Here is a 27,333-nt window from a genome sequence, read left to right as displayed (position 1 = left end):
AAAATAAATTTTGGGTTGACCTAATGGGCCCATTAATTTCTCCGCCTGACCTAATGGGCCAATTTTACCATGAAAGTATAGATAATTAAATTCACATCTAGTTATTATAACTTTCTTAATAAATGCACCCGAAATTGAGTCACATAATTCACATTAAATGTCATTTATAATTACCACTTGTGATAATAACATGTATACATTTCTTTAAAAGTATCAATCGAATTTTGATCAATTGAATATCCTTTTGGGTAAACCATATCGACACTCATTTTAAATTTGTATTGGTCCCAAGTTTAAAAACTCGACCAATAAACTCAAAATCCACCCTTAATGAGTTAATAGTGACATTTGAACATTTCTAAATGATCTGTTACCTCATGAAACATGAGAGCTTAGTTTTTGTACTCTGCTTCAAACTAAATTTTAGTTGGGTATTCTTAAATTTGTGTAGAACACAATGTGATGAAATCCTAACTAGCCCCATCATTTCTTATATACTTCATATACCTTAGATGTTTGCCATGAAAAGAGTATCTTCATTCTTTACTTTACTTTACATCCTTTATGCATTTTATTTGTTTATTCCTTTGAGTTCATATCTTATTATATGCTTATGCATTTTATTTGTTTATGCCTTTGAGTTCATATCTTTTTATATGCTTATAATATCATGTCATCCATATTAGTTACATATATGCCTTAATTGTTTATCATTTCTTTGGATATTATTATTATTTTATGTTTCCATTAATTATTTCTAAATACAATATTATATGATAGTCATGCATATAACTTATAGTCCACATGATTATTTTAAGAATATGATGAGTTTATCATATGTTAATATGCATCCATTACCTTAGGTTACACATATCATTCCTATATTATATGATTGCATTTCATTCATACCTAGGCATGCGTTATATATATTATAAGCTTTATTATATCATTTACTTAACTACCTTTTGTGCTTTGTTTATAAGTACATTTGGCTATAAGGAGGGCATCTGAATTAAGCTATCAATTGAAGCTCAAAGATGATGGAATCCACATAGGACAACTCTACAGAAGCTCCCAGTCAAAGCTAGGAAAAGTTGTTAGGTGCACTTGAGCTCATAGTTGGATTGCGATGGAGATTTGAGCTATCTGGACTACTCAAATCAGCTGGAGAGCTGAACAGATGTGATCCACCATCAAAGGACATGCATTCTGCACAAAGTCACTTTTCACAATTCATGTCTTTTTCGCGAATAGGTGCATTTTCGGGAAGTGCTTTTCACAAAGAGCTTCCAAACACTTCATCATATCTCTATGCACATATGTCCATGTAATACCCCAAATTTTGGTCAGTGACCAAAATGTAAATTTTGAAAGTTTAGTGACCAAAGTATAAATTTAAGTAATGTTTAGGGACCAAAGTGGTAATTTTCTTGAAAAGAAATTTTATTTCATAAATGAATATTTCAACCCCATGAATGATGTTTTCTTAAGAATCATATTTTTGAACTAGAATTTGTGTTAAAAGCTATAAAGTGTTAATGTCCGGTGAAAATTTGGTTAATTGGATCGAATCGGAATTTTGAGAAATTTTGAAGGATGATAAATTAAGCTTGTAAATATTATTTCCGCATTTTAAAATTATGGAAAATAATATAGATCATTGCACTTGAGAATTAATTTCCATGTTCATTATGGACCGTTGGAAGAAAATGGCAAGATTGAAATTTTTGGAAAAGTGCATGGGTAAAGTTGTAAAGGACAAAAATATTGTTCATATTTTACTTTGGGAAGATGATAATTAACATGTGGAAAGGTATGGTTTTAATTATCAAGTTTCATTAAGGGTGTAATTATCATTTCACATTTAATAAATCTTAAATTTATTTAATCTTAATAAATGACAAATTAACATGAAATTAACTAGAAATTACATGAGACTTTGTTCATATTCAAGCACCATTGTCTTGAGTTTAAAAACTAGGTAAGAGAAAATTTATTTTTCATTTTTATGAATTGATGATGGATTTTAAGGTTATTGATGTTGTAGAATCATTTACAAGCTTGTTTGATGATTAAAACCACCTAGAAATGTATCTATTGAATTCAACCTACATTTAAGGTTTGGGGAAGTTTGTGATTTGGTTAAATTAGGTTAGGGGTTTGATTATAAAAGCCTTGAAATGTTGTTTAAAGGTGAAATTCATGCTTGAATCAAGTGAAAATCACTAAATCCTAAACCCTATAGTTTTTGGGACTAAGGAAATAACATAGAACATATAAAAATAGAAAATATTTATTAAAAAAATAAATAAAGAACAATTAATAAATAAAGAATTAATGATTAATAAAAATTAACTTAATTCTTTTTTTCATTGTATTTTTATAGTCTTTTTTACATTCTTTATTTTTTTTATCAACTTTCAACATTTGCATTCAAAATTTACAATCATATTGACAACAGTGTATAGAACAAATATAATTCAATCATAGATAAATATATCAATTTATCCCCTTCCCACAAGTTTGGCACTTTACTTCATTGGCTTCTACAATATGTAACTTAAAATAAATAAATAGAATTTGAATGGTGAATGAAAAGAAAATAATAAGTATAGAAATAATAAAAAAAATGATATTTTAAATTATTAAATTAATAAAATATTATAATACTTAAATTATTATATTTAACTTTAATTTTTAATTAAATAAATTAAATATTTAAATGTAATAAGTAATTATTTATTAATAAATTATAAATAATACTTTAATAAATTATAAATAATACTTTAAATCTTTCAAAATTATTTATTTTAAATATTATTTAAATAATAATATATAAATAATATATATTATAAGAATTATATAATAATAAAATATATAATATTATTCTTAATAATATCTTAATAATAGTATATATCGTAATAATACTATATAGACTTATTAATACTTTATAGAAATATAAATTTATTTATATATAAATATAGATTTATAAATTAAAATATATTAATATAAATATTATTAATTATCCGGACTTCGGAGTCGGAATCAGAATTCAATAGAGGTTTTTGTTCACTCTGCAGGAACGAACTAGTCAAGATATATAGGGTGCCCTTTCTTTCATTCACATTAGTGAGGTTGCTTAATTGTAGGGTCTGGGAAAGGGTCTGCCACCACTGACTCAAAAAATTTTCATAGGCCTAGAAATGATGTTTGAAAGGTTATACAAGCCTTAGAAATATTTTTGGGGCTATTTAGTAATTTTTTGAAAGTATGATGACATATTTGTAATTATGAAAAGTTATGGGGTTAATGTGTAATAGTTAAATAGTTGTTTTACCATGTTGGAATTTAATGTTAGAGTGTTGAATTTGGTGTTAGAATATGAAATTTGAGTATTTTAGAAAGTTGGGAAAGTTTGAGACCAAATTGCAAATATAGGAAAGTTAGTGGCTTTAGTGGAATTGGTGTAATTGCTGAGTATTGGGGTGGAAATTAAATGCTGGAAATTAAATTATGTTGATTGAGACTTGAATCGAAGAAAAATGGCAAGGGACCATTTTAATAAAAATGAAAGGTTAAGATCAATTCTAAAAGAATTCATAAATAACAGTAGTACCTTGGCATTATTATGTGCATAAAATGTTAGTAAGAATACTAAAATGTATTTTATATTTGTATGTGTTGTGTATTGGTGCTTGTGTAGATCGTGATCAAACTCGTGATAGAAGTAAATCAAAAGGCAAGGGAAAAGTACAAGAGTAAGCAAATATCGATAGTAAGGCTTCATAGTGAGGTATATCATATGAGTGCATTGTTTTTCTTATAAATGTATATAAAGAGAGGAAGACTTGCGATTTGTCATCCTCGAGTGGTTTTGAAAAGATAAGTTTTGAATCATAGTATGGTATATTTTCATAAAGTTTTATGAAAAAGATTTTATGAATGGTTTTAGGGTATAAACTGCCCTAAAACAAATGGACATGTTTTATAATATTTTAACATATATTGATGTTCCTGAATAAATGTTTAATATGAGAATTGGATAGAAAAGCTTGTTGTATGTATATTGAGAGTCATAGGTGCAGTGACATACCTTGAGTAGAGTTGTCATCGATAAATTCTGTTTAGTGTGTTCTTGCATTCTTGTATTAGTACATTTGTATAATCTTGGAACTATTTGTGTAGCTATGGTGTTCATGATGTTTAGACATTTTGAATCACCATCTTGATTTATCAGTATAGTGTTGTTATGTACTATAATACCTATACTCATGCTGAGCACTTAGGTGCATGTTATATACACTAATTGAGGTTTACATACCTTGCATTCTCATCTGTCATACATTGGGTTGTGTACAAACTTTAAGTACTCAGATTGACAACTATACTCTTTTGGTTTTTTATGTAGTTTTATATTATCTCTCACTATTATGCCTCACTAAGTGAATACTTAGCGTGAAAATGTTTCATGTGTAGGTCATAGAGCACGTTCAAAGTGAGAAGTGCAGATGATATCATATGTTAAGAGTCACCTCATCAGTAGCAGTATGACATCTCTAGATGTTCTTTTGATATTACTAGTTGGCATGTACTTATTTAAGTTATGATGCTATGGTTATTAGTGTTGTATATATAACTGAACTTAAACTATTGTATAATAGGCATAAATGGTATTTTATATATGTTAGTAGTTAAATGACTATTTATATATTCTATTGTTAAATCATATTGTTTAAAGAAACAAAATTTTACTGGTTTTCAAACATGAAAAATGTTTTAAAAAGCACGTGACCTCTCTAACTCATGTTTGGGGTCATATACGAGAAAATAGTGTTATATTTATTGATATCAGAGCTATATGATTAGCCAATTCTCCTTCTAAACTGAGTGTATTTTATGTGGAAAGTGTGTACATGCCATTAGGATGTCAAAATTACTGATATGGTGTTGATATGATATGATTGATGTCACTCCTTACTGACCTAAGTTGATTTAATTATGTGTCGTGTTAGATGTCGAGATTCAAGAATTCACGGAGAGTGACTAATCAAGAGGTTCAAGAAGGGACTGATAGTGGGATCAATGAGATTAATAGTGAGCATCCAACTCACTCTGGCATGATAGTGCACTGCCACATCAGAGAGTGTCAGTGTAAGATAATGGGGCATTTCTTCAGGCTTTAGATGCGATTCTAGCTCTATATTAGTCTTCTGCTCCTCCACTTCCTTCTCCAGCTCCCCGTGTGTCAATACCAAAAGAGTTGAAAAGTTTGGGGGTGCCAAAGTTTAAGGGAGAAGAAGAAAGGATATTATAGTTGGGGACCTATGGTTAAATGATATCAAAGTGATGCTAGACAATTTTCACTGCTCAGACTCTGAAAAGCTTGATGGAGTTGTATCTTTATTATGAGGATCAACCCTAGTGTGGTGGAAGAACACCATGATGTATGTGCCTTCCTATCATGTGAATTGGCAATTCTTTCTGGTCGAATTCAAGAACAAGTACATTGGTGAGCAATTTATGTGAGCTACGTTGTTGAAATTCCTCAATCAGAAGCAAGGTGATCGGGTAAGTTATGAATATGAGTTTGAGTTTAAAAAGCTAAACCAATTCGCTACTGAAGTAGTGTCTGACGACAAGGCTCGAAGTGATTGGTGAATCAAGGGTTTGAGACCTAAAATGAAAGAAATATTATTGGCATTAAACATGCTTTCATTACAAGAGGTGGTAAACTGAGCAAAAGCAATTGAAAGGGCTCAAGATGAAATAGTAGCAGCGAAGTAGACCATACAAACAATGAAAAGATCGGGAGCATCCTCAGCTTCTTATCAGGCAAAAAGAGGCAAGGGTCCAGGTTCTCAATATAACAATAGATCATGTTTTGATACATCTTCAGAGAAGGATAAATAATCTTATTCAGTTGCTGTTAGCTGGGGCAGAGTATCTCCATGTCGTGGAAAGTTTCATGGTGGAATATGTAGAGCTGTTAGTAGAGCTTGCTTTAAATGTAGTGATACTGGCCATTTTATTCAAAATTTTCCTATGAGGTTTGGGGACAGATCAGTGCAGTCTAAAAGATCAGTAGTAGTGTCACAGAGAGGTAGAGGGAAAACTAGAATCGGAGGACCATCTGAGTCGATTCCACAACCAGAGACATGTACGTTGCTAGAGTTTACAATATCCAAAATAATGAGGACCAGGATGACCTGGAGATTATAGTAGGTATTTTTTATCTCTTTGATGAACATGTATTTGTTATGGTTAACACTGGTTACACGCACTCATATATTAGTACAAAGTTTATTAGAGATAGAGGTATTCAATTAGAACTGATCTCAAGTGACATGATAGCGACGAACCCATTGTGTTATAGTGCAAGGGTGAGTCAGATATGTAGAAAATAACAGATAAAGATTCAAAGGGTTGTGTTCCTGGAAAATCTGATGGAATTATCATTTGACAAATTTGAGATCATTTTAAGTATGGAATGGCTATCTTCGCATTATGGTTGGGTAGATTTTCGTTTGAAAGATGCGGAGGGTTTAGAAATTATATTAATTGGAGAACAAGGAAATCATTGCCCAATGTGCTCTCAGCATTGACTGCTAAGATACCAATATCAAAGGGTTGTTTAGCTTTTCTAGATAATATAATAGATACTCGAGTATATGAAGTTAGATTGGATGGTATTCCAATAGATAAGGACTTTCCAAATATTTCTCCAAATGAATTACCCGGGTTAGCTACAGATCGAGTGGTAGAATTCAAAATTGATGTTTTTCCAGGTAGTGAGCTTGTTTCTATGGCTCCATATCTGATAGCTCCTACTGAGTTAAGGGAAATAAAGGCCCAATTATAAGATTTAATTGATAGAGGTTTCATCATGCCCAATTTTTCACCTTGAATGGCACTTTTGCTATTTGTGAAAAAGAAAGATGGGTCTATGCAATTATACATAGATTATCGACAATTAAACAAAGTGACAATAAAAAACAAGTATCATTTTCTAAGGATTGATGATTTGTTCAATCAATTAAAGGGAAGATCAGTGTTCTCTAAGATTGGTCTTTGATCTGGGTACCCACCAATTAAAGATTAAAGAAGAGGATATTCTGAAGATAATTTTTCAGACTCGATATGGACACTATGAGTTTGTGGTAATATCGTTTGGTTTGACTAATGCTCCGATGGAATTCATGGATTTAATGAATTGAGTATTCCATACTTACTTGGATTAGTTTGTGGTGATGTTTATTGATGACATTTTGGTGTACTCAAGGACGAAGGACGAGCATGATGCCCATCTTCGCATAGTCCTTCAAACCCTTCGAGAGAGAAAGTTGTATGCCAAGCTGTCAAAATGTGAATTCTGGTTGTTAGAGGTTGCTTTTCTAGGCCATGTTATTTCAACAGAAAGCATAAGAGTAGATCCCAAGAAAATTCAGGTTATAGTCAAGTAGAAACACCCAAAGAACATATCTGAAGTTTGAAGTTTCTTAGGACTTGCTATTTACTATATAGGTTCGTTAAGAACTTTTCGATGATAGCCTCACCACTAACCAAGCTTTTAAGGGAATATATGCCTTTTGTCTACACAAAAAAGTGCTAAGGAAGCTTTGAAATGCTAAAGAAGTTCTTAACAGAACACCAATACTATTACAATCGGAATTAGGTAAAGATTACATGGTTTTTAGCGGTGCATCTCATAATGGCTTGGGATATGTGCTTATGCAAGAGGGTAAGTTGTGGCCTATGCTTCAAGATAGACAAAGACTTATGAGATAAATTATCTAACACATGATCTTGAGTTGGCTGCAGTCGTGTTTGCTCTAAAGATTTAGAGTCGTTATCTATATGGTAAGCAATGCTATATTTACACGGATCATAAAAGTCTAAAATACTTGTTAACTCAAAAAGATATGAACTTGAGACAAAGAAGATGGATAGAACTCTTAAAAGACTATGATGTGGTTATAGACTATAATCTAGGGAAGACAATTGTCGTTGCTGATGCATTTAGCCAAAAGACTTTTGTGCTTTATGAGCTTTGGACATGCGACTATATTTGAAGGAAGATGGCACCTTAATTACTGAATTAAAGTTAAAACCGATGTTTTTGGATTGGATAAAAGCTCTACAAGGGAGAGATAAAAAGTGCTTGTCGAGGATTGCACAAGTAAAAAAATGAGGCTAAGGACTTTGAAGTCATGACTGATGGATGTTTGTATTATCGAAGGAGAATTTTCATCCCATATGATGAAGAATTATAGAAAGATATTATTTTTGAGGCACATTATAGTTTGTTGGCTATATATCCATATAGAAGCAAGATGTACCAGGATTTTAGAGTCGATATTGGTGGCCTTCTATGAAAAAAGCTATCGTTGAGTTTGTCGCAAAGTGTCTACCATGTCAGTAAGTGGAGGTTGAATATCAAGTGTCTTTGGGATTATTAAAACTTATATCTATTCCTGAATGGAAGTGGGAACGAGTTACCATGGATTTTGTTATAGGGCTACTCTTGACACCCTATAAGAAAGATTCAATTTGGGTGATTTTTGACAGATTAACTAAGACAAATCACTTCATTCCAGTTCGGACAGATTACCCAATGGTTAAGTATGTTGAGTTGTATATAAATGAGATAGTTTAGCTTGAAGGAGTGGTTTTATCGATTGTATCTGACATAGATCTAAGGTTTACTTCAAGATTCGTGAAGTCTTTGCATAAAGCCTTGGGTACTCCATTGAATTTCATCATAGCTTTCCATCTGCAGACTGATGGTCAGTATGAGTGGACTACATAGATTTTGGAAGATATGCTAAGGGAGAATGTAATCGAATTCAAAGGATAATGGGAAAAGTATTTGCCTTTTGCAGAATTTCCCTATAACAACAACTATCAATCGAGCATCAAGATGGCTCCGTATGAAGATTTATATAAGATAAAGTGTCGAACACTGTTAACTTGGTTCGAGCTAAAAGATTGAGACCTAGTTGGCCCCGACTTGATGAAAAAGGTGAAAGAAAAGGTGAAAGTTATTCAAGATAACCTCAAGATAGATTTCGATTGATGGAAGTCTTACTCAGACTTAAAGAAGAAAGAAATTGAATATTAGGTGTGTGATAAACTATTTCTTAAAGTATCACCTTGGAAGAAAGTATTGTGGTTTGAATGCAATTGAAAGTTGAATCTGATATTTATTGGACCTTATGAGATTCTAAAAGGAGTCAGACAAGTAGCTTATCAGTTAGCATTGCTTACAGAGATGGACAAGATTCATAATGTTTTTCATGTGTCGATGCTAAGGAAATATCGATCCGATCCTTTGTTTATCATTACATCGGAAGAAATAGAGATTCGAATAGATTTGACCTATAAAGAATAACCGGTAGAGATTCTGGCTTGAGAAGTCAAAGATCTACAGAATAAGACGATCCCCCTGGTTAAAGTTCTTTGACGGAATCACAAAGTCGATGAAGTTACCATGGAAAGAGAAAAATACATGAAAAAGTAGTATCCGCATCTTTTTACTCCATGCATACTAAAAAATTGAGGATAGATTTTTCTTAAAAGGGATAATTGTAATACCCCAAATTTTGTTTAGTGACCAAAATTTAAAATTTTGGAAGTTTAGTAGCCAAAGCATAAATTTGGGAAATGTTTAGGGACCTAAATGGTAATTTTCTCAAAAATAAATTTTATTCCTTAATTGAATAGTTCACACGTAAGAATGACGTTTTCCTGGGAATCGGAATTTTTATCAGGAATTTGTGTTAAAAGCTATAAAGTGTTAAGGTCTGGTAAAAATTATGTTAATAAGATCGAATCAAAATTTTGAGAAATTTTGAAGAATGATAAATTAATATTGGAAATATTATATCCATATTTTAAAGTGATGGAAAATAATATAGATCTTTGGATTGAGAATTTATTTCCAATTGAAAATGGCAAGACTGAAATTTTTAAAAAAGTTCAAGGGTAAAGTTGTAAAGGGAAAAATAATTTGTTCTTCTTTGACTTGGGGAAGATGATAATTAACATGTGGAAAGGTATGGCTGTAATTATCAAGTTTCATTAAGGGTGAAAATGTCATTTCCCATTAAATACATTTTAAATTCATTTAAGCTTAATAAATGACAAATTAACATGAAATTAACTAGAAATTTCAAGAGACTTTGTTCATCTTCAAGCAACATTGTTGTGAGCTTCAACCCTAGGTAAGAGAAAATTTAGTTTACATTCTTAAGCACTTTCCTTCAATTTTTGGATTAAATCGTGAAATAGGAAATTGATCTATTCGAAAAGCTCTATCATTTGGTACAAATTATACATGTTAATATTGCTTGAATTCTTAGTTCCCAAATTTGTTGGGTGAATAAGATGTTTGGTTTATATGCATTGATGATTGATTTTGAGGTTATTGATGTTGTAGAATGAGCTTTTTTGATGATTAAAACCACCTAGAAATTCATCTATTGAATTTGGTCTACACTTAGGGTTTAGGGAGTTTTTAGATTGGTTAAATTAGGTCAGGGGTTTGATTTTAGAAGCCTTTAAATGTTGTTTAGAGGTGGAATCCATGCTCGAAACAAGCGAAATCCCTAAATCCTAAACCTTATAGTTTTCGACCCAAAGAAAGTTATTGGGGAAAAATTGTGAAAATTTTTCCTAGGCCTAGAAATGATGTTTGGAAGGTTATACAAACCTCAGAAATTTTTTTGGGACCATTTAGTAATTGTTTGAAAGTTGGGAATATATTCGATAATTATGAAAAGTTATGAGGTTAATGTGTAATTGTTTAATAGTTGTTGTACCATGCTGAAATTTAATTTAAGAGTGTTGAATTTGGTGTTATAATGTGAAATTTGAATATTTTGAAAAGTTGGGAAAGTTTGAGCACCAAATTGCAAATACGGGAAAGTTAGTGACTTAAGTGGAATTGGTGTAATTGCTGAGTATTGGGCTGGAAATTAAATGCTAGAAATTTAATTAAGTTGATTGAGACTTGAATTGAAAAAAATGGCAAGGGACCATTTTAATAAAAAAAGGAAATATTAAGATGAATTCTAAAAGAAATCATAAATAGTAGTAGTACATTGGTATTATTATGTGCATAAAATGTTACTAAGAATACTAACATGTATTTTATATTTGTGTATTGATGCTTGTGTAGATCGTGATCAACCTCGTGATACAAGCAAATCTAAAGTCAAGGAAAAAGTACAAGAGTAAGTGGATATCGATGGTAAGGCGTGAATGAAGTATCCCAAGTGACTACATTGTTTTTATTATAAATGTCTATGAAGAAAGGAAGACTTGCAATTAGTCAACCTCGAGTGATTTTGGAAAGATAAGTTTTGAATTGTATTATGGTATATTTTCATAAAGTTTTATGAAAATGATTTTATGAATGGTTTTAGGGTATGAACTACCCTAAAATAAATGTATGTGTTTTATAATATTTTAACATATATTGATGTTCCTAAATAAATCTTTAATATGAGGTTTGAATATTGAAGCCTTTTGTATGTACATTGAGAGTTATAGGTGCAATGCATACTTTGAGTAGAGTGGTTATCGATCAATATTATTTAGTGCATTCTTGCGTTATTGTACTAGTACATATATGTAATCTTGGCACTATTTGTGTAGCTATGGTGTTCATGATGTATTGACGTTGTGAATCACCATCCTGATTTATTAGTATAGTGTCGTTGTGTACTACAATACTTATACTCCTGTTGAGCACTTAGGTGCATGTTATATACATTCATTGAGGTTTACATACCTTGCATTATCATCTGTCATACATTGGGCTATAAATGGACTTTGAGTACTCAAATTGAAAGTTATACTCTTTTGGTTTTTTAAGTTGTTTTATATTTATCTCTCACCTTGATTTGTTATAATGCCTTACTAAGTGAATACTTAGCGTGTGAATGTTTGACGCGTAAGTCATAGAGTATGTTCAGATTAAGGAGTGCATCTGATATCATCTGTTAAGAGTCACCTTATCAATAATAGTGTTACATCTCTATATGTTCTTTTGATATTACTAGTTGGCATGTACTTATTTATGTTATGATGCTCTGGTTAGTAGTATTATATATAAGTTAACTAAAATTACTGTATGATAGACATAAATGGTATTTTATATATGTTAATAGTTAAATGACGATTTATATATTCTATTGTTAAATCTTATTATTTAAAGAAACAAAATTTTACTGATTTTCGAACATAAAAAAAAGTTTAAAAAGCATATGACATCTTTAACTCATGTTTGGGGTCATATGCATGAAATGGTTGTTATATTTATTGGTATCAGAGCTACAGGTTTAGCCAACTCTCGGCCTAAACTGAGTGTATTTTATGTGAAAAGTGTGTCAAGTTATTGATATGGTGTTGATATGATTGATGTCACTCATCACTAACCTAGGTCGTTATTATTATATGTCAAGTTAGATGTCGAGATTCAAGAATTCACAGAGAGCGACTAATCAAGAGGTCTAAGAATGGACTGGTAGTGGGAGCAATGAGATTATCCCACTCAGTCTGGGAATGATAGTGCACCCGATACATCAGGGAGTGCCAGTGCAAGACCATGAGGCATTTCTTCAGGCTTTGGATACGATTCTAGCTTGATATCAACCTTCTACTCCTTTTCTTCCTTCTCTATTTCCTCGTGTGTCAATACCAAAAGAGTTGAAAAGTTTGGGGGTGCCAAAGTTTAAAGGAGAAGAATATGAGGGTCTTATAGTTGTGGACCTATGGTAGGATGATATCAAAGTGATGTTGGACAATTTTCATTACTTATACTCTGAAAAGCTTGATGGAGCTATATCTTTATTCTTAGGATCAGCCCGAGTGTGGTGGACGAACACCATGATGTGAATTGGTAATTCTTTTAGGATGAATTCAAGAACAAGTACATTGGTGAGCAATTTACATAAACCATGTTGTTGAAATTCCTCAATATGAAGTAAAGTGATTGGGCAAGTTATGAATATAAGTATGAGTTTAACAAGCTAAGTTGATTCACTGCTGAAGTGGTTATCGATTACATGGCTAGACGTGATTGGTTCATCAAGGGTTTGAGGCCTAAAATGAAAGAAAAAATGCTGGCATTAAACTTTCCTTCATTACATGAGGTGGTAAATTAAGCAAAAACAATTGAAAGGGCTCAAGGTGAAATAGTAGAAGTGAAGCAGACCACGTAAACAATGAAAAGATCAGGAGCATCCTTAGCTTCTTATAAGGAAAAAAGGCAAGGGATCAGGTTCTCGATATAATAATATATCAGGTTCTACTGTAGCTTCACAAAAGGATAGATAATCTCAATCAGTTGATGCTAGCTCTAGCAAAACGTCTTGGAGTCAAACTTCACCCCATCAGACGTGCGACAAGTTCCATGGTAGAGTATGCAGAGTTATTAGTGGAGTACGCTTTAAATATAGTGATACTGACCATTTTGTTTGAAATTGTTCGATGAGGTTTGGGGACAAATTAGTACAATTTGAGATATAAGCAGTAGTGTCACAAAGAAGTAGAGAAAAAACTAGAATCGGACGGCCATCTGAGTCGAATCCACGACCAGAGATGCGTACATTCACCAGAGTTTAAAATATCCAAACTAACGAGGACTGAGATGAACTAGAGATTATAATAAGACTTTTTATCTCTTTGATGAACTTGTATTTATTCTGGTTGTCCCTTGTTCTATACACTAATACATTAGTACAAAGCTTATTAGAGATAGAGGCATTCCATTAGAACCGATCTCAAGTGACATGATAAAGATGAACCCATTGAGTCATAGTGCAAGGGTGAGTTGGATATATAGAAATTAATTGATAAAGGTTTAAGGGGTTGTATTCTGAGTGAATATGATTGAATTATCGTTTGACGAATTCGAGATTATTTTGAGAATGGATTGGTTATCTTTAAATTATGGTTGGGTAGATTGTCGTAAGAAGTGATTATTTTTGAAGATACAGAGGGTTCAGAAATTATAATAATTTGAGAAAAAGGGAAATCCTTCCCCAATGTAATCTCAATAGTGTCTTCTAAGAGACTGATGTCAAAAAGGTTATTAAGTTTTTCTAGCAATTGTAATAGATACTCAAGTATATAAAGTCACACTGGATGATATTCCAATGGTTAGGGACTTCCCCGATGTTTTTCCAGATGAATTATCCAGGTTACCTCCAGATCGAGAGGTGGAATTCAAGATTGATGTTTTTCTGGGTACTGAGTGTGTTTCTATGGCTCAATATCAGATTATTCCTGCCGAGTTAAGGGAACTAAAGGCCTAGTTACAATATTTAATTGATCGAGGTTTCATCAGTCCTAGTGTTTCACCTTGAGAGGCACTTGTACTATTTGTGAAAAAAAGATGGGTCTATGTGATTATGCATAGATTACAAAGAGTTAAATAAAGTGGAAATAATGAACAAGTATCCTCTTCCAAGGATTGATGATTTGTTCAATCAATTAAAAGACAAAACAGTGTTCTCTAAGATTGATGTTCGATCTGGATACCCACCAATTAAAGATTAATGATGAGGATATTCTGAAGAGGGCATTTTGCACTCGGTATGTCACTATAAGTTTGTCGTAATGTCGTTTGGTTAGACTAATGCTCTAGTGACATTCATGGATTTGATTAATCGAGTATTCCATCCTTACTTGGATTAGTTTGTGGTGGTGTTTATTAATGACATTTTGGTGTACTCAAGGATGAAGGAGGATCATGATGCCCATCTTTTCATAGTTCTTCAGACCCTTCAAGAGAAAAAATTGTATGCCAGGCTGTCAAAATGTGAATTCTGATTATCAGAGGTTGTTTTTCTTGTCCATGTTGTTCAGCAAAAGGAATAGGAGCATATCCCAAGAAAATTCAGGCTATAGTAGAGTGGAAACCCCTAAAGAGCAACTCTGAGGTTTAAAGTTTCTTGGGACTTGGTGGTTACTATCCTATGTTCATAAAGAACTTTCGATGATAGCCTCACCTCTAACCAAGATTTTAAGGAAAGATATGCATTTTGTCTGCACATGAATGTGCCAAAAAAGCTTCGAAATACTAAAGAAGATCTTAACAGAAGCATCAGTGCTACTACAACTGGAATCAGGTAAAGATTACGTGGTTTTTAGTGATGCATCTCATAATGGTTTGGGATGTGTGCTTATGCAAGAGGGTAAGTTGTAGCCTATGCTTCAAGATAGTTAAAGAATCATGAGAGAAATTATCCGACACATGATCTTGAGTTGGATGCAGTTGTGTTTGCTCTAAAGATTTAACGTCATTATCTATATGGTAAGCGGTGGTACATTTACAAGGATCATAAAAGTCTAAAATACTTGTTGAATCAAAAATAGATGAACTTGAGATAGAGAATATGGATAGAAATATTAAAGGACTATTATATGATTATCGACTATCATCCAAGGAAGGCAAATATGGTAGCTGATGCACTTAGCCGACAGACTTTTTCCGCTTTGCGAGCTTTGGACGCGCGGATATCTTTGAAGGAAGATGGAGCCTTGATTACTGAATTAAAGTTAAAATTGATGCTTTTAGATCAAATAAAAGATCTACAAGGGAATGATAAAAGCACTTGTCGAGGATTGCACAAGTGGAAAAAGGCGAGGCTAAGGACTTTAAAACCAAGACTGATGGATTTTTGTATTATCGAGGGAGAATTGCATCCCAAACGATGAAGACTTAAAGAAAGATATTCTTTCTTAGGAACATTATAGTCCGTTGACTATGCATCTAGGCATAAACAAGTTGTACCAAGATTTAGAGTCAGTATTGGTGGCCTTGTATGAAAACGCTATCACTGAGTTTGTTGCAAAGTGCTTGATATGTCAGCAAGTGGAAGATAAACATCAAGTGCCTTTGGGATTATTAAACTTATATATATTCCTGAATGGAAATGGGGTCGAGTTACCATTTTTTTATAAGGCTACCCTTGACACCCAATAAGAACTATTCAATTTGGGTGAGTTTTGACAGATTAACCAAGACATCTAACTTCATTCCAGTTCAGACATATTATCCAATGGATAAGTATGTTGAGTTGTATATAAAGGAGATAGTTTGGCTTCATGGAGTGCTTGTATCGATAGTATCTGATTGAGATCCAAGGTTTACTTCAAGATTCTGGAAGTCTTTGCATAAAGCCCTAGGTACTGAATTGAATTTCAGCACAGCTTTCCATTTGTAGATTGATTGTCAGTCCAAGCAGACTATTCAGATTTTGGAAGATATGATAATGGAGTATGTAATTGAATTCAAAGGACATGGGAAAATTATTTGCCCTTAGAAATATTTCCCTACAACAACAACTATTAATCGAGCATCAAGATAGCTCCATATGAAGCCTTATACTGGATAAAGTGTCGAACACTATTAAATTGGTTTGAGCTAAAAGATTAGGACCTAGTTGGCCCTGACTTGATGAAAAAGGTGGAAAATAAGGTGAAAGTTATTCAAGATAACCTCAAGATAACTTTTGATCGACGAAAGTCTTACTCGGACATGAAGAGGAAAGAAATTAAATATCATGTCGGTGATAAAGTATTTCTTGAAGTATCACCTTGGAAGAAAGTATTGCAGTGTGGACGGAAAGGAATGCTAAGTCTGAGATTTATTGGACCTTATGAGATTCTAAAAACAGTCAGACCAGTAGTATATTAGTTAGCATTGCCTACGGATATGGACAAGATTCATAATGTTTTTCATGTATCAATGCTAAGGAAGTATCGATACGATCCTTGGTATGTTATTACACCGGAAGAAATAGAGAATCAACTAGATTTGACCTATAAAGAAGAACCACTAGAGATTTTGGCTCGAGGAGTGAAAGAACTACGAAACAAGATGATCCCCCTGGTTAAAGTTCTTTGGCAGAATCACAAATTTGATGAAGCTACCTAGGAAAGAGTGAATGCATGAAAAAGTAGCATCCGCATCTTTTTACTCCATGTACGTACTAAAAATTCGAGGATGAATTTTTCTTAAGGGGAGAATTGTAATACCACAAATTTTAGTTACTGACCAAAACATAAATTTAGAAAAGTTTAGTGGTCAAAGTATAGATTTGAGAAAGTTCACAGCCAAAGTGGTAATTTTCCCAAAAATATTATTCTATAAATAAATAGTTCACACCGAAGAATGACGTTTTCATGGGAATCAATTTTTTTTTATCTAGAAATTGTGTTAAAAACTATAAAGTGTTGAAGTTCGGTAAAAATTCGGCTAATCGAATCGAATCAAAATTTTGAGAATTGTTAAAGTATGATAAATTAAGCTTGGAAATATTATTTTCATTTTGAAATTATGGAAAATGATATTGATCATTGGATTTGAGAATTAATTTCCATGTTCATTATGGACAGTTGGATGAAAATAGCAAGATTAAAATTTTTAGAAAAGTGCATGGGTAAAGTTGTAAAGGGAAAATAATTTGTTCATCTTTAACATTGGGAAGATGATAATTAACATGTGGCAAGGTATGGTTGTAATTATCAAGTTTAATTAAGGGTGAAATTGTCATTTTCCATTAAATAAATTTTAAATTTATTTAAGCTTAATTAATGACAAACTAACATGAAATTAACTAGAAATTTCTTGAGACTTTGTTCATCTTCAAGAACCATTTCCTTGAGCTTCAACCCTAGGTAAGAGAAAATTTATTTTTCTTTTTAAGCAATTTCCTTCAATTTTTGGATTAAAGCGTTAAATAGGAAATTGATCTATTCGAATAGCTCTATCATTTTGTACCAATTAAGAATGCTAATTTTGCTTGAACGCTTGGTTCCCAAATTTGGTGGGTGAAGAAGATATTAGGTTTTTATGAATTGATGATGGATTTTGAGGTTATTAATGATGTAGAATCATTTCCAAGATTGTTTGATGATTAAAACACCTGGAAATGCATCTATTGAATTTAGCCTACACTTAGGGTTTGGGGAAGTTTGTGATTTGGTTAAATTAGGCCAGTGCTTTGATTGTAGAAGCCTTGAAATGTTGTTTAGAGGTGGAATCCATGCTTGAATCAAATGAAAATCACTAAATCATAAACCCTATAGTTTTTGGCCCTAAGGAAATAATTGGGGAAATATTATGAAAAAAATCCCTATGCTTAGAAATGATATTTGGAAGGTTATACAAGCCTTATAAAAGTTTTGGGGACCATTTATTAATTTTTTAATAGTTGGAGACCTATTTACCAATTATGAAAAGTTATAGGATTAATGTTTAATTGTTTAATAGTTGTTGTACCATGCTAGAATTTAATGTTAGAGTGTTGATTTTGGTGTTAGAATGTGAAATGTGAATATTTAGAAAAGTTGGCAATGTTTGAGCACCAAATTGCAAATATGGAAAAGTTAGTGACTTAAGTGGAATTGGTGTAATTGTTGAGTATTGGGCTAGAAATTTAAGTAAGGGTTCGTTTGTTTCATAGAAAATATATTCTAAAAAATGAATTCCGTAAAATGAATTACATTTCTTAAAAAACATTTTCTAGAAATAATTTTATGGTGTTTGGATGATATTGTTTTCATTTTCCACTAGTTAGTAAATTTTTAAAAATTTATTTATTATAAACATCAAATAAAATAAATAATATTATTTATTAACAAATTAATAATATTTATTTTAAATAATTAGAATAATTTATTTAATATTATTTATGTCAATATTAATATAAAAATATTATATCTATAATTTTTTAAATAAAAGTATTACAATTATTATATTTTATTAAAGTAAAATTATTATAAATTATTCATTATAATGAAAATAATATATTATTAGTTATATGAATTATTTATTAAAATAATAAAATTATTAAAATATTAAAAATTATAATATTAAAATTAGAATATAATTTTATATTTTAAAGAGTATATATTAAATATTAAACCATTCAATAATATTATTTCAATGAAATTAATAAATAATATTAATTTTATTAATAAATTATTATATATTATTAAAATAAAAGTGTAAATATAACTATAATCATAATATATAATATTATATTATCAAAATTAGCAATAAATATAATTTAATAATTATTATTTTTATTAAAATGATCTTAAAATAATATATTAATATTACATATATAAAATCAGATGATAAGTCATTTTCCAAAAAAGTACAATGAAAATTCAGTTGACTAGAATGAATTAAATTGACCATCTATTTTCCGCCAACCAAACAATGGAAAATGAGGAAAACATTTAAAAAAAACTAATTATATGGAAACAAACAAACCCTAAGTTGATTGAGACTTGAATTGAAGAAAAATGGCAAGGAACCATTTTAATAAATATGGAAAGGTTAACATGAATTATAAAAGAATTCATAAATAGTAGTACCTTGGTATTATTATGTGCATAAAATGTTAGTAAGAATATTAACATGTATTTTATATTTGTATCTGTTGTGTATTGGTGCTTTTGTAGATCGTGATCAAATTTGTGATACAAACAAGGCTAAAGGTAAGGAAAAAGTACAAGAGTAAGAGGATATCGATAATAAGGCTTAATAGTGAGGCATACCAGGTTAGTGCATTATTTTATTATAAATGTATATGAAGAGATGAAGACTTGCGATGACTCAACCTCGAGTGATTTTGAAAAGATAAGTTTTGAATTGTATTATGGCGTATTTTCATAAAGTTTTATGAAAATGGTTTTAGGGTATGAACTATCCTAAAACAAATGGATGTGTTTATATAATATTTTAACATTTATTGATGTTCTTGAACAAATGTTTAATATGAGGTTTGGATATAAAAGACTGTTGTATGTACATTGAGAGTCATAGGTGCAGTGGCATACCTTGAGTAGAGTGTGTACGTCCTAAAGTCGGGCCTGGTAGTTAGGGTCGATTTCTGGATTTCCGATAAAAAGGAAGAAAGAAATTCTAAAATTCATATTTTTATTTTAAAAATATTTTGGAAAGTTTTTAAGTGATTTTAAATGCTTAATTTTAATTATGGAAGTTTAGTTAAATGATTTGGTGAATGAAATGAAAGAATTGGAAATCACAATTTCGGTGATCATTTTGTTAATTTTCACAATGTTTATGCTTAGAGTTTTTCTTTCTAAATTAAAATGTTTTAACTTTCCCTTTTTACCATTTTTCCATATATATTCATTTTAATCTAAATTACATTTTCTTGTTTTCATTCACGTGCTTTTCATTTCCTTATTATTTTATATTTTAGTAACTTTTGTTAACTTCCTCCATTTTCTCTCGTTTTCTTCAAAACAAGTTGATCAATTCTTTCTCTTTTTCTTCTTGATTTCTAAATTCACTCATCTCATTCTTGATTTTAATTCTCAAGTATATATTCTCTTCTTTTCTTGTTTTTAAAGCGTGATCATAATGGAGTTCCATTGATGATCTCAATTTCAATATATTTCCAGCAAGGTAAGGATCTTTTCCTTGGTTTTCTTTCAAGTTTTGAGGGAAAGTGACTAAGTGTTAATGATTCTATTGATTTGTTGATTTAATTGAAAAGATTTCTAAGATTTCAATTGATTTTTGAAGCTAATTAATGTGCTGAATTCTTGAATTGGTTTTGAGGGTTTCTTAATGAAATTGAGTTATTTTTTGGAGTGATTATAATCATATTAAATCAGTTTTTTGATTAAAAATTATTTGGATATTGATTTCTTGAAAACAATGTTGATTTTCGGTATTTTTGGGATTCCAAGAATTTAGGTTTGTAGATGTCAATTTGTGAGATTCTAGATGATTTAGAAGTTTATTAGTTGTTTTTTTATCATCTTTTATTGTGGAGATTCATGTGTTTCGGTTTGGAGCTTCCAGAGTGATGTTTCAGTAAGGTTTTCGGTGTTTTTGATGTTTGCACTCTATTTTGGAAACAAATGATTTTTCTTTATTTTAGATTATATTTTGATGTGTTAATTTGCTTTGCAAGGTTCTTATAGTGTTTTGAGTTGAAAAAACTTGGTGTTTTGATTTTGGTGAACGTGGAGGTAGTGTTTGGAAGCGTCTTCAGTTTCCAGACAACAAGATGAGTGGCTCTCATTCTTATATAATAAATATGATTCAAGGTTGAGGTTTGTATAGTGTTGCATTTGTAATTCCGATAAATTGTGTTATTTGGTTAATTATGATTATGGAATATGAATTTTATTGATTTACATATGATGCCACTTGTGTCTGAAATGAGAATGTGATTTATGAATATGATTAGTTGCAAATGATGCATAGGATTTTGGAAACGGTTTGTGAAAATCTATATATATTCTGAATGTGAATTGGATTAGCTAAACTTTCTCACTGTCCAAATATATGGGTTGATCATGACAACCATCTGTTTTAGACCCAGAAGAAGTGTATGGAGTGTTTATTTAAGTGTAACTTTGTAAGCTAAACGTGTTAGACTCTTAGGTTGCGTGAAACGACCTTAAATGGAAAAAATGAGTTGGTGATTTGTGCTTAAAATGATCTTTTATGCAATTGTTAACTTTTGGTGTCAAATCCTTGATTAATGTGTTGACTTGTGTTATAAAGCATATTATACCATTTTTTATATGACATGTATGAAGTGGTTGAATGGTGTGTGAACAAGTTCCTAGTCCATGATTACTTTTATGTAGGTGATTAGTTGACCAAATATGCAAGTTCTTGATAAATCTGTAGTTTTTTAGAAAAATAATCGATCACTTAGGAGAAATGACTAATCCCAAAGTTTCTATTTTAGAAAGGATTGACCCCCCCATGAAAAATAAAAATGATCAATCCCTTTCAAGAAAATATCGATCCCTTAGCAGTTTTGCTAAATGAAAAAAGGTGAAATTGCATTCATTAAAGATCTAAGTGTTCTTAAATTCTAATTTGACCCTTGAATGATTATGTGAGTTCAATTTAACCTAGAAATTGATTTGTTTAATTACTTAAACTCTTAATTTGGAAATTTGATGAGATTTGAGTGATCACTTCTTAAATACACTTAATTACATAATGAAACCCTCAATTATATGTTATTGTTTGGTACGTAAGATTTGCATAATTACGTTTAGGTCCTTAATATTGTTTGATCGTTTGAGCTATTGTCTGATGTCTGATTGGTATGAAATTTTGTATGATGCTTCCTTATGATAATGATTAACATGTGGTAACCATAATTGGGTAATTTGACTTGGTAATTTATTATATGATGTGAAATGACCAAAATACCCCTAAATATTTAAATGTAATTTTTGTATGTCTAATTGAGATTTAATTTCATATTAGTTACATTAAATATTGTATGTGAAGAATATTAAGAGATTTTAATTTTTTTACTTTCGTGAATTATGTGTAATATGGATCTTGATCTATCCAGTACGATTAGAACCTAATGTACGCTCAGGTATCTGGTTGAGACTCTTACACTAGGCATGTGTATGCTATTGTAGGTCGGGGTAGGAAACATGAACCAAATTCCCACATAGTATTGAAATGTTTTTGCAGTATTGCCTTGATCTATGGTGCGCTTCTCACTCTGATTTTGGTTTGTATGTGTCTAGTTAGAGCAATGGCATTGCAGCGACGTGTTATTTTGGGGCTCCAGAGTTGAGTTATCCTACTATTGGGGTAAATACGATCGAGGTCAGAAGTGGTGCTAATGGACCCTTGCTAGTAGTTCCATAATCGAACCCTCCTATAGATGTGTTGACTGAGGCGCTTATGAGAGCTTGCGTTGAGCCATTCCGGTTGAGGTGCATACTCCTGTACTGGTGCCAACTGCTAGAGGGTTACCGCTATAGTGCATGTGGGATTTAGGATCTAGAGAGTTTAGTGGTGTTTATTGTACTGAGCTGACAGTGGTAAAGTAGTGGTTGGAGAGTGTTATCCAGGTTCTGGAATAGATAGGATGTACCAACCCTAATAGGATAGGTTGTGTTACGTCCTTACTTCAGGGTAACACTCATCGTTGGTGGGTCACAACTTAGAAGAGTTTTAATGAGGATAGACTGGCGTGGTCGGACTTCTTGGAGGTGTTTAGGTGCAAGTTTCTGGGTACACTGTATATTGACACGAGGAATAAAAAATTTATCGACTTGGTTCAAGGTTATTCATCGATATCTGAGTACAAGGTTGAGTTTGTTCGTCTAAGTGAGTATGCCCGAGAGATTATACTGACTAAGCTTGTGAGGTGTAAAAGGTTTAAGGATGGTCTGAGGAGAGAGATTCATGAATACTTGGTTACCATGTCTTCAGAGGTGTTCGATACTCTGGTAGATCAGGCAATGGATGTCGAGAGTACTTTGGGTGAACCAGACATGGAGTTCTTTGGAAAGAGGTTCAGTGACACTAGTTTTCAGAGTCGTTTGGCTAAGAGAGGTCACGAATTAGATCAATTTGATTCTCATCAGGGCTAGTCTGGTAGATTTTTTGGATCGTTTGGAGGTTGGCAGTAGTTTCCACTTTTTTGGTCTTGTTGTAAGAGTCATCTGGGTGAGTGTTGGTGTACTACTGGATTTTGTTATGGCGAAAAGAGTCATCAGTTGTGAGATTGTTCGAGGATAGCTAATCCTAGAGATGGGGCACTTATTCCAGGCAGAGAAGGTGGTCGAGTTAGTACAGGTGGTCCGATGGGTCAGGCTTGTGGCAGTGGCCATTGTCATGTTGAGGTGGCTAAGACTAGTGGACCTGCTAGAGTGTATGTGATTCGTGATCATCAATATTGTGTTCCGACGAACGTGATCACATGTACTTTTTTGCTAGTCTTTTCCTTTGCTTGCCTTGATAGATTCTGGTTTTACACACTCTTATATCCTTGGTAGTTTGGCTAGTTGGTTGAGTGTTCTTGTTTGTGTTAAGAGCATGGGTTTTGTTGCAACTAGAGCTTTGGGTAAGAGAGAACTTGTGGATCGTGTGTATGGTAGGTGTCTTTTGGTTATTCATTGTGAGTTTTTTTGGTCAATTTGATGGAGTTATCGTTCTATGGTTTTGACGTCATTCTGGTACGAATTGGTTGCGCAAGAATCATGTGTACTTGGATTTTGAGTTATCTCTGGCAATTCTGAAGATGACATGCAATGTTGAGTTAGTGGTTGTAGGTGAGCGATCAGAGTTTCTTTATAATGTTGTGTTGCCTTTGGATGCTAGCAGGATGTTGGGTCGTGGCTTTGAGGCATACTTGGCTTATGTACTTAATCTGGGTGGTTGGGAGTTGTGTGTGTAGGATATTCACACGGTTCGTGACTTTTCGAATGTGTTTCCAAAAGAGCTTTCAAGTTTGCCACTTGATTGTGAGGTTGAGTTTCGTATAGAGACTTATAATGATTTAATATTTATTTCTATTACGCCATATCGCATGACGCTTAAGGAGTTGAAGGAGTTTAAAGTTTAGTTGCAAGAGTTGTTGGATCGAAGTTTTATCCGTTTGAGTGTTTCTCTGTAGGATGCTTCAGTTTTGTTTGTAAAGAAGAAAGACGATACAATACAAATATGCATTGATTATCGTCAGTTAAATAATTTGGCGATCAAGAATCGGTTCATTTATCGATGATCGATGACTTGTTTGATCAGTTTAGGGGTGCCAAGGTGTTTTTTAAGATCAACATGTGTTATGGGTACTATCAATTAAAGGTTAGTGAACCGGATGTGATAAAGATAACTTTTCTGACACGTTATGGTCATTACGAGTTCTTAGTGATGTCATTTGGTTTAACTAATGCTCCAGCTGGTTTTATGGACTTGATGAACCGTGTGTTTCACCCTATCTCGATCATTTTGTGGTGGTGTCCATTGACAATATATTGGTGTACTTAGCTTCTGAGGAGGATCATGATTCACATATTTGGGTTGTTTTGGAAGTTTTGAGGGAAAAGAAGTTGTATGCTAAGTTTTCTAAGTGCGAGTTTTGGTTAGGTGAAGTGGCGTTTCTTGGTCATGTTGTTTTCGTCGAGGGTATTCGAGTTGATCCGAGTATGGTTAAGGCGATAATTGAGTGGAAACCGCCTATGAGTGTTACTGAGGTTCGTAGTTTTCTTGGGTCATTAGGGTACTATAGACAGTTTGTTAAGGGTTTTTTGCGGGTAGCTGCCCCGTTAACTAAGTTGTTGCAAAAGGATGTTAAGTTTGAGTGGACGAGTGAAAGGCATAATAGTTTTGAGTTGTTAAAGTTAGCTTTGATAGAGGCTCCAGTGTTGGTTCAACCGATGTCGGGAAGGTATTTTATGGTTTATAGTGATGCGTCAATTGTGGGTATTGGGTGTGTACTGATGCAAGACGGAAATGTAGTTGCTTATGCATCAAGGTAGTTGAAGTCGTATGAGCGTAACTATCCTACACACGATTTAGAGTTGGTCGCAATAGTGTTTGCGTTGAAGATTTTACGACACAACTTGTTTGGTGAGAAGTGTATTATTTACACTGATCACAAAAGTCTCAAATACCTCCTCACTCATCATGAGTTGAATTTGAGGCAGATGTGTTCGGTTGAGTTGTTGAAGGACTACGACTGTGTAACTGAGTACCATCAGGGTAAGGTTAAGGTGGTTGTAGACGCCTTAATTTGTAAGTCAATGGGTGAGTTACGTGCCTTGTTTGCTCGTTTGAGTTTGGATAAGGATGGAGCGTTAGTAGCTGAGTTGCGAGTTAAGTCTACGTGGTCTCAATGTATTCATGATTTGCAACCAAGTGATGAGAAGTTGAAAGAAAAGTTTCAGTTAGTGTGAGATGATGTTGGGGTGACCTCTCCTTGAACTCTGAGGTTATTTTCTGCTTTTTAGGTAGGTTGTGTTTGTCGAGGGATGAGGGTCTGAGGCGTGATATTCTTTTGGAGGCACATAGTGGACCGTTTGCGAAGCATCCGGGTAGTACGAAGATTTTTCGTGACTTACGTGCATTATTTTTGTTGCTTGGGTTGAAGCACGTTGTTGTTGAGTTTGTCGGATGATGTTTGGTTTGTCAGCGTGTTAAAGCTAAGCATTAGTGTCCTTCGGGTTTATTGCAATAGATTAGTATTCCTGAGTGGAAGTATGAACATATTATGATGGACTTTGTGGTAGGTCTGCTATTGACACCATCAAAGAAGGATTAGATTTGGGTGATAGTTGATCGGTTTACTAAGTGTGCGCATTTTCTGCCAGTTCATACTACGTGTTTGTTGTAGAGGTTAGATGAGTTGTTCATATCAGAGATAGTGCGGTTGCATGGAGTTCCTTTGTAGATCATTTCGGATTATAGTAGATCTTCACGTTGAGGTTTTGGCGAAGTTTGCATAAGGCTTTGTGTTCGAAGCTTAGTTTGAACACAACTTATCATCCGCAGACAGATGGGCAGTCTGAGCATGTGATATAGGTTTTGGAGGATATGCTTCAGGCATGCGTGATTGATTTGTTTGGTTCTTGGGAGAGTTATTTGTCATTGGTAGAGTTTGTTTATAATAACAGTTTTCATGCTAGTATTCAGATGGCTCTGTTTGAGGTGTTATACGGGCGTAAGTGTCATACTCCTTTGTGTTGGACTGAGTTGAGTGAGAAACATGTTGTTGGTCCAGAATTGATTCAAGAGACTGATGATAAAGTTAAGTTGATTAAGGATCAGTTGAAGGTTGCTTTTGATAGGAAAAAGTCGTATACCGATTTGAAGCATCGAGAGGTTGAGTACGCTGTGGGTGACTTGGTGTTTCTTAAGGTTTTGCCTTAGAAGAAGGTGTTACATTTTGGGAATATCGGTAAGCTTAGAACGAGGTTTATAGGATGTTTTGAGGTTGTTAGAGAGTGTTAGGTCAGTTGTGTATTATTTGAGGTTCTCGTCTGAGCTCGAGTGTATTCACAACATGTTTCATGTATCAATGTTGCGTAAATATAGGTTGGATCATTCGCATGTACTTTCAGTTGATGAGGTTGAGGTACTTGAGGATCTTTCTTACGAGGAAGAACATGTTAAGATTTTGGCTAGGGACTTGAAAGTTCTTTGGAACAAGGTCGTTCCGTTGATAAAAGTTTTTTGGCGTAACCACAACACTGAGGAGGCAACTTGGGAGATGGAAGAGTCGATGAGATCTTAGTTTCCACAGTTATTTAGCTAACATAATTTCTAGGATGAAATTCTTTTTAGGGGAAGAGAGTTATAATGTCCTAAAGTCGGGTCATGTAGTTAGGGTCAGTTTTAGGTTGATTTTTTGGATTTCCGATAAAAAGGAAGAAAATTTTCTAAAATTCATATTTTGGTTTTAAAAATATTTTGGAAAGGTTTTAAGTGATTTTATATGATTAATTTTAATTATGGAATTTTAATAAAATGATTTGGTGATTGAATTGAAAGAATTGGAAATTATA

At 32.6% G+C, this 27,333-nt stretch overlaps 2 protein-coding genes across 2 annotated transcripts in view; both read left to right on the top strand.

The window, feature by feature from the left end:
• The window catches only part of LOC120210913, an 89,553-nt gene extending 66,132 nt beyond the window's left edge, over positions 1-23,421 (top strand). Inside the window, exon 6 of the mRNA XM_039209561.1 lies at positions 23,046-23,421. Coding sequence (XP_039065492.1) covers positions 23,046-23,421 — 376 coding nt within the window. The remainder of the gene's footprint in view (positions 1-23,045) is intronic.
• A 2,055-nt stretch (positions 23,422-25,476) lies between these two features.
• LOC120210912 lies at positions 25,477-27,062 on the top strand. The gene is made up of 4 exons (XM_039209560.1): positions 25,477-25,666; positions 25,780-25,922; positions 26,351-26,686; positions 26,751-27,062. The coding sequence occupies exons 1-4, from the start codon at positions 25,477-25,479 to the stop codon at positions 27,060-27,062; spliced, it is 981 nt and encodes a 326-aa protein (XP_039065491.1).
• The last annotated feature ends 271 nt before the right edge of the window (positions 27,063-27,333 follow it).

The sequence above is a fragment of the Hibiscus syriacus genome, unplaced genomic scaffold (assembly GCF_006381635.1).
Source record: "Hibiscus syriacus cultivar Baekdansim isolate YM2019G1 unplaced genomic scaffold, ASM638163v2 tig00109945_pilon, whole genome shotgun sequence".
Lineage (NCBI taxonomy): Eukaryota > Viridiplantae > Streptophyta > Magnoliopsida > Malvales > Malvaceae > Hibiscus > Hibiscus syriacus.
The sequence above is the reverse complement of the archived record's forward strand: the minus strand, read 5'-3'. Positions and strand labels throughout refer to the sequence as shown.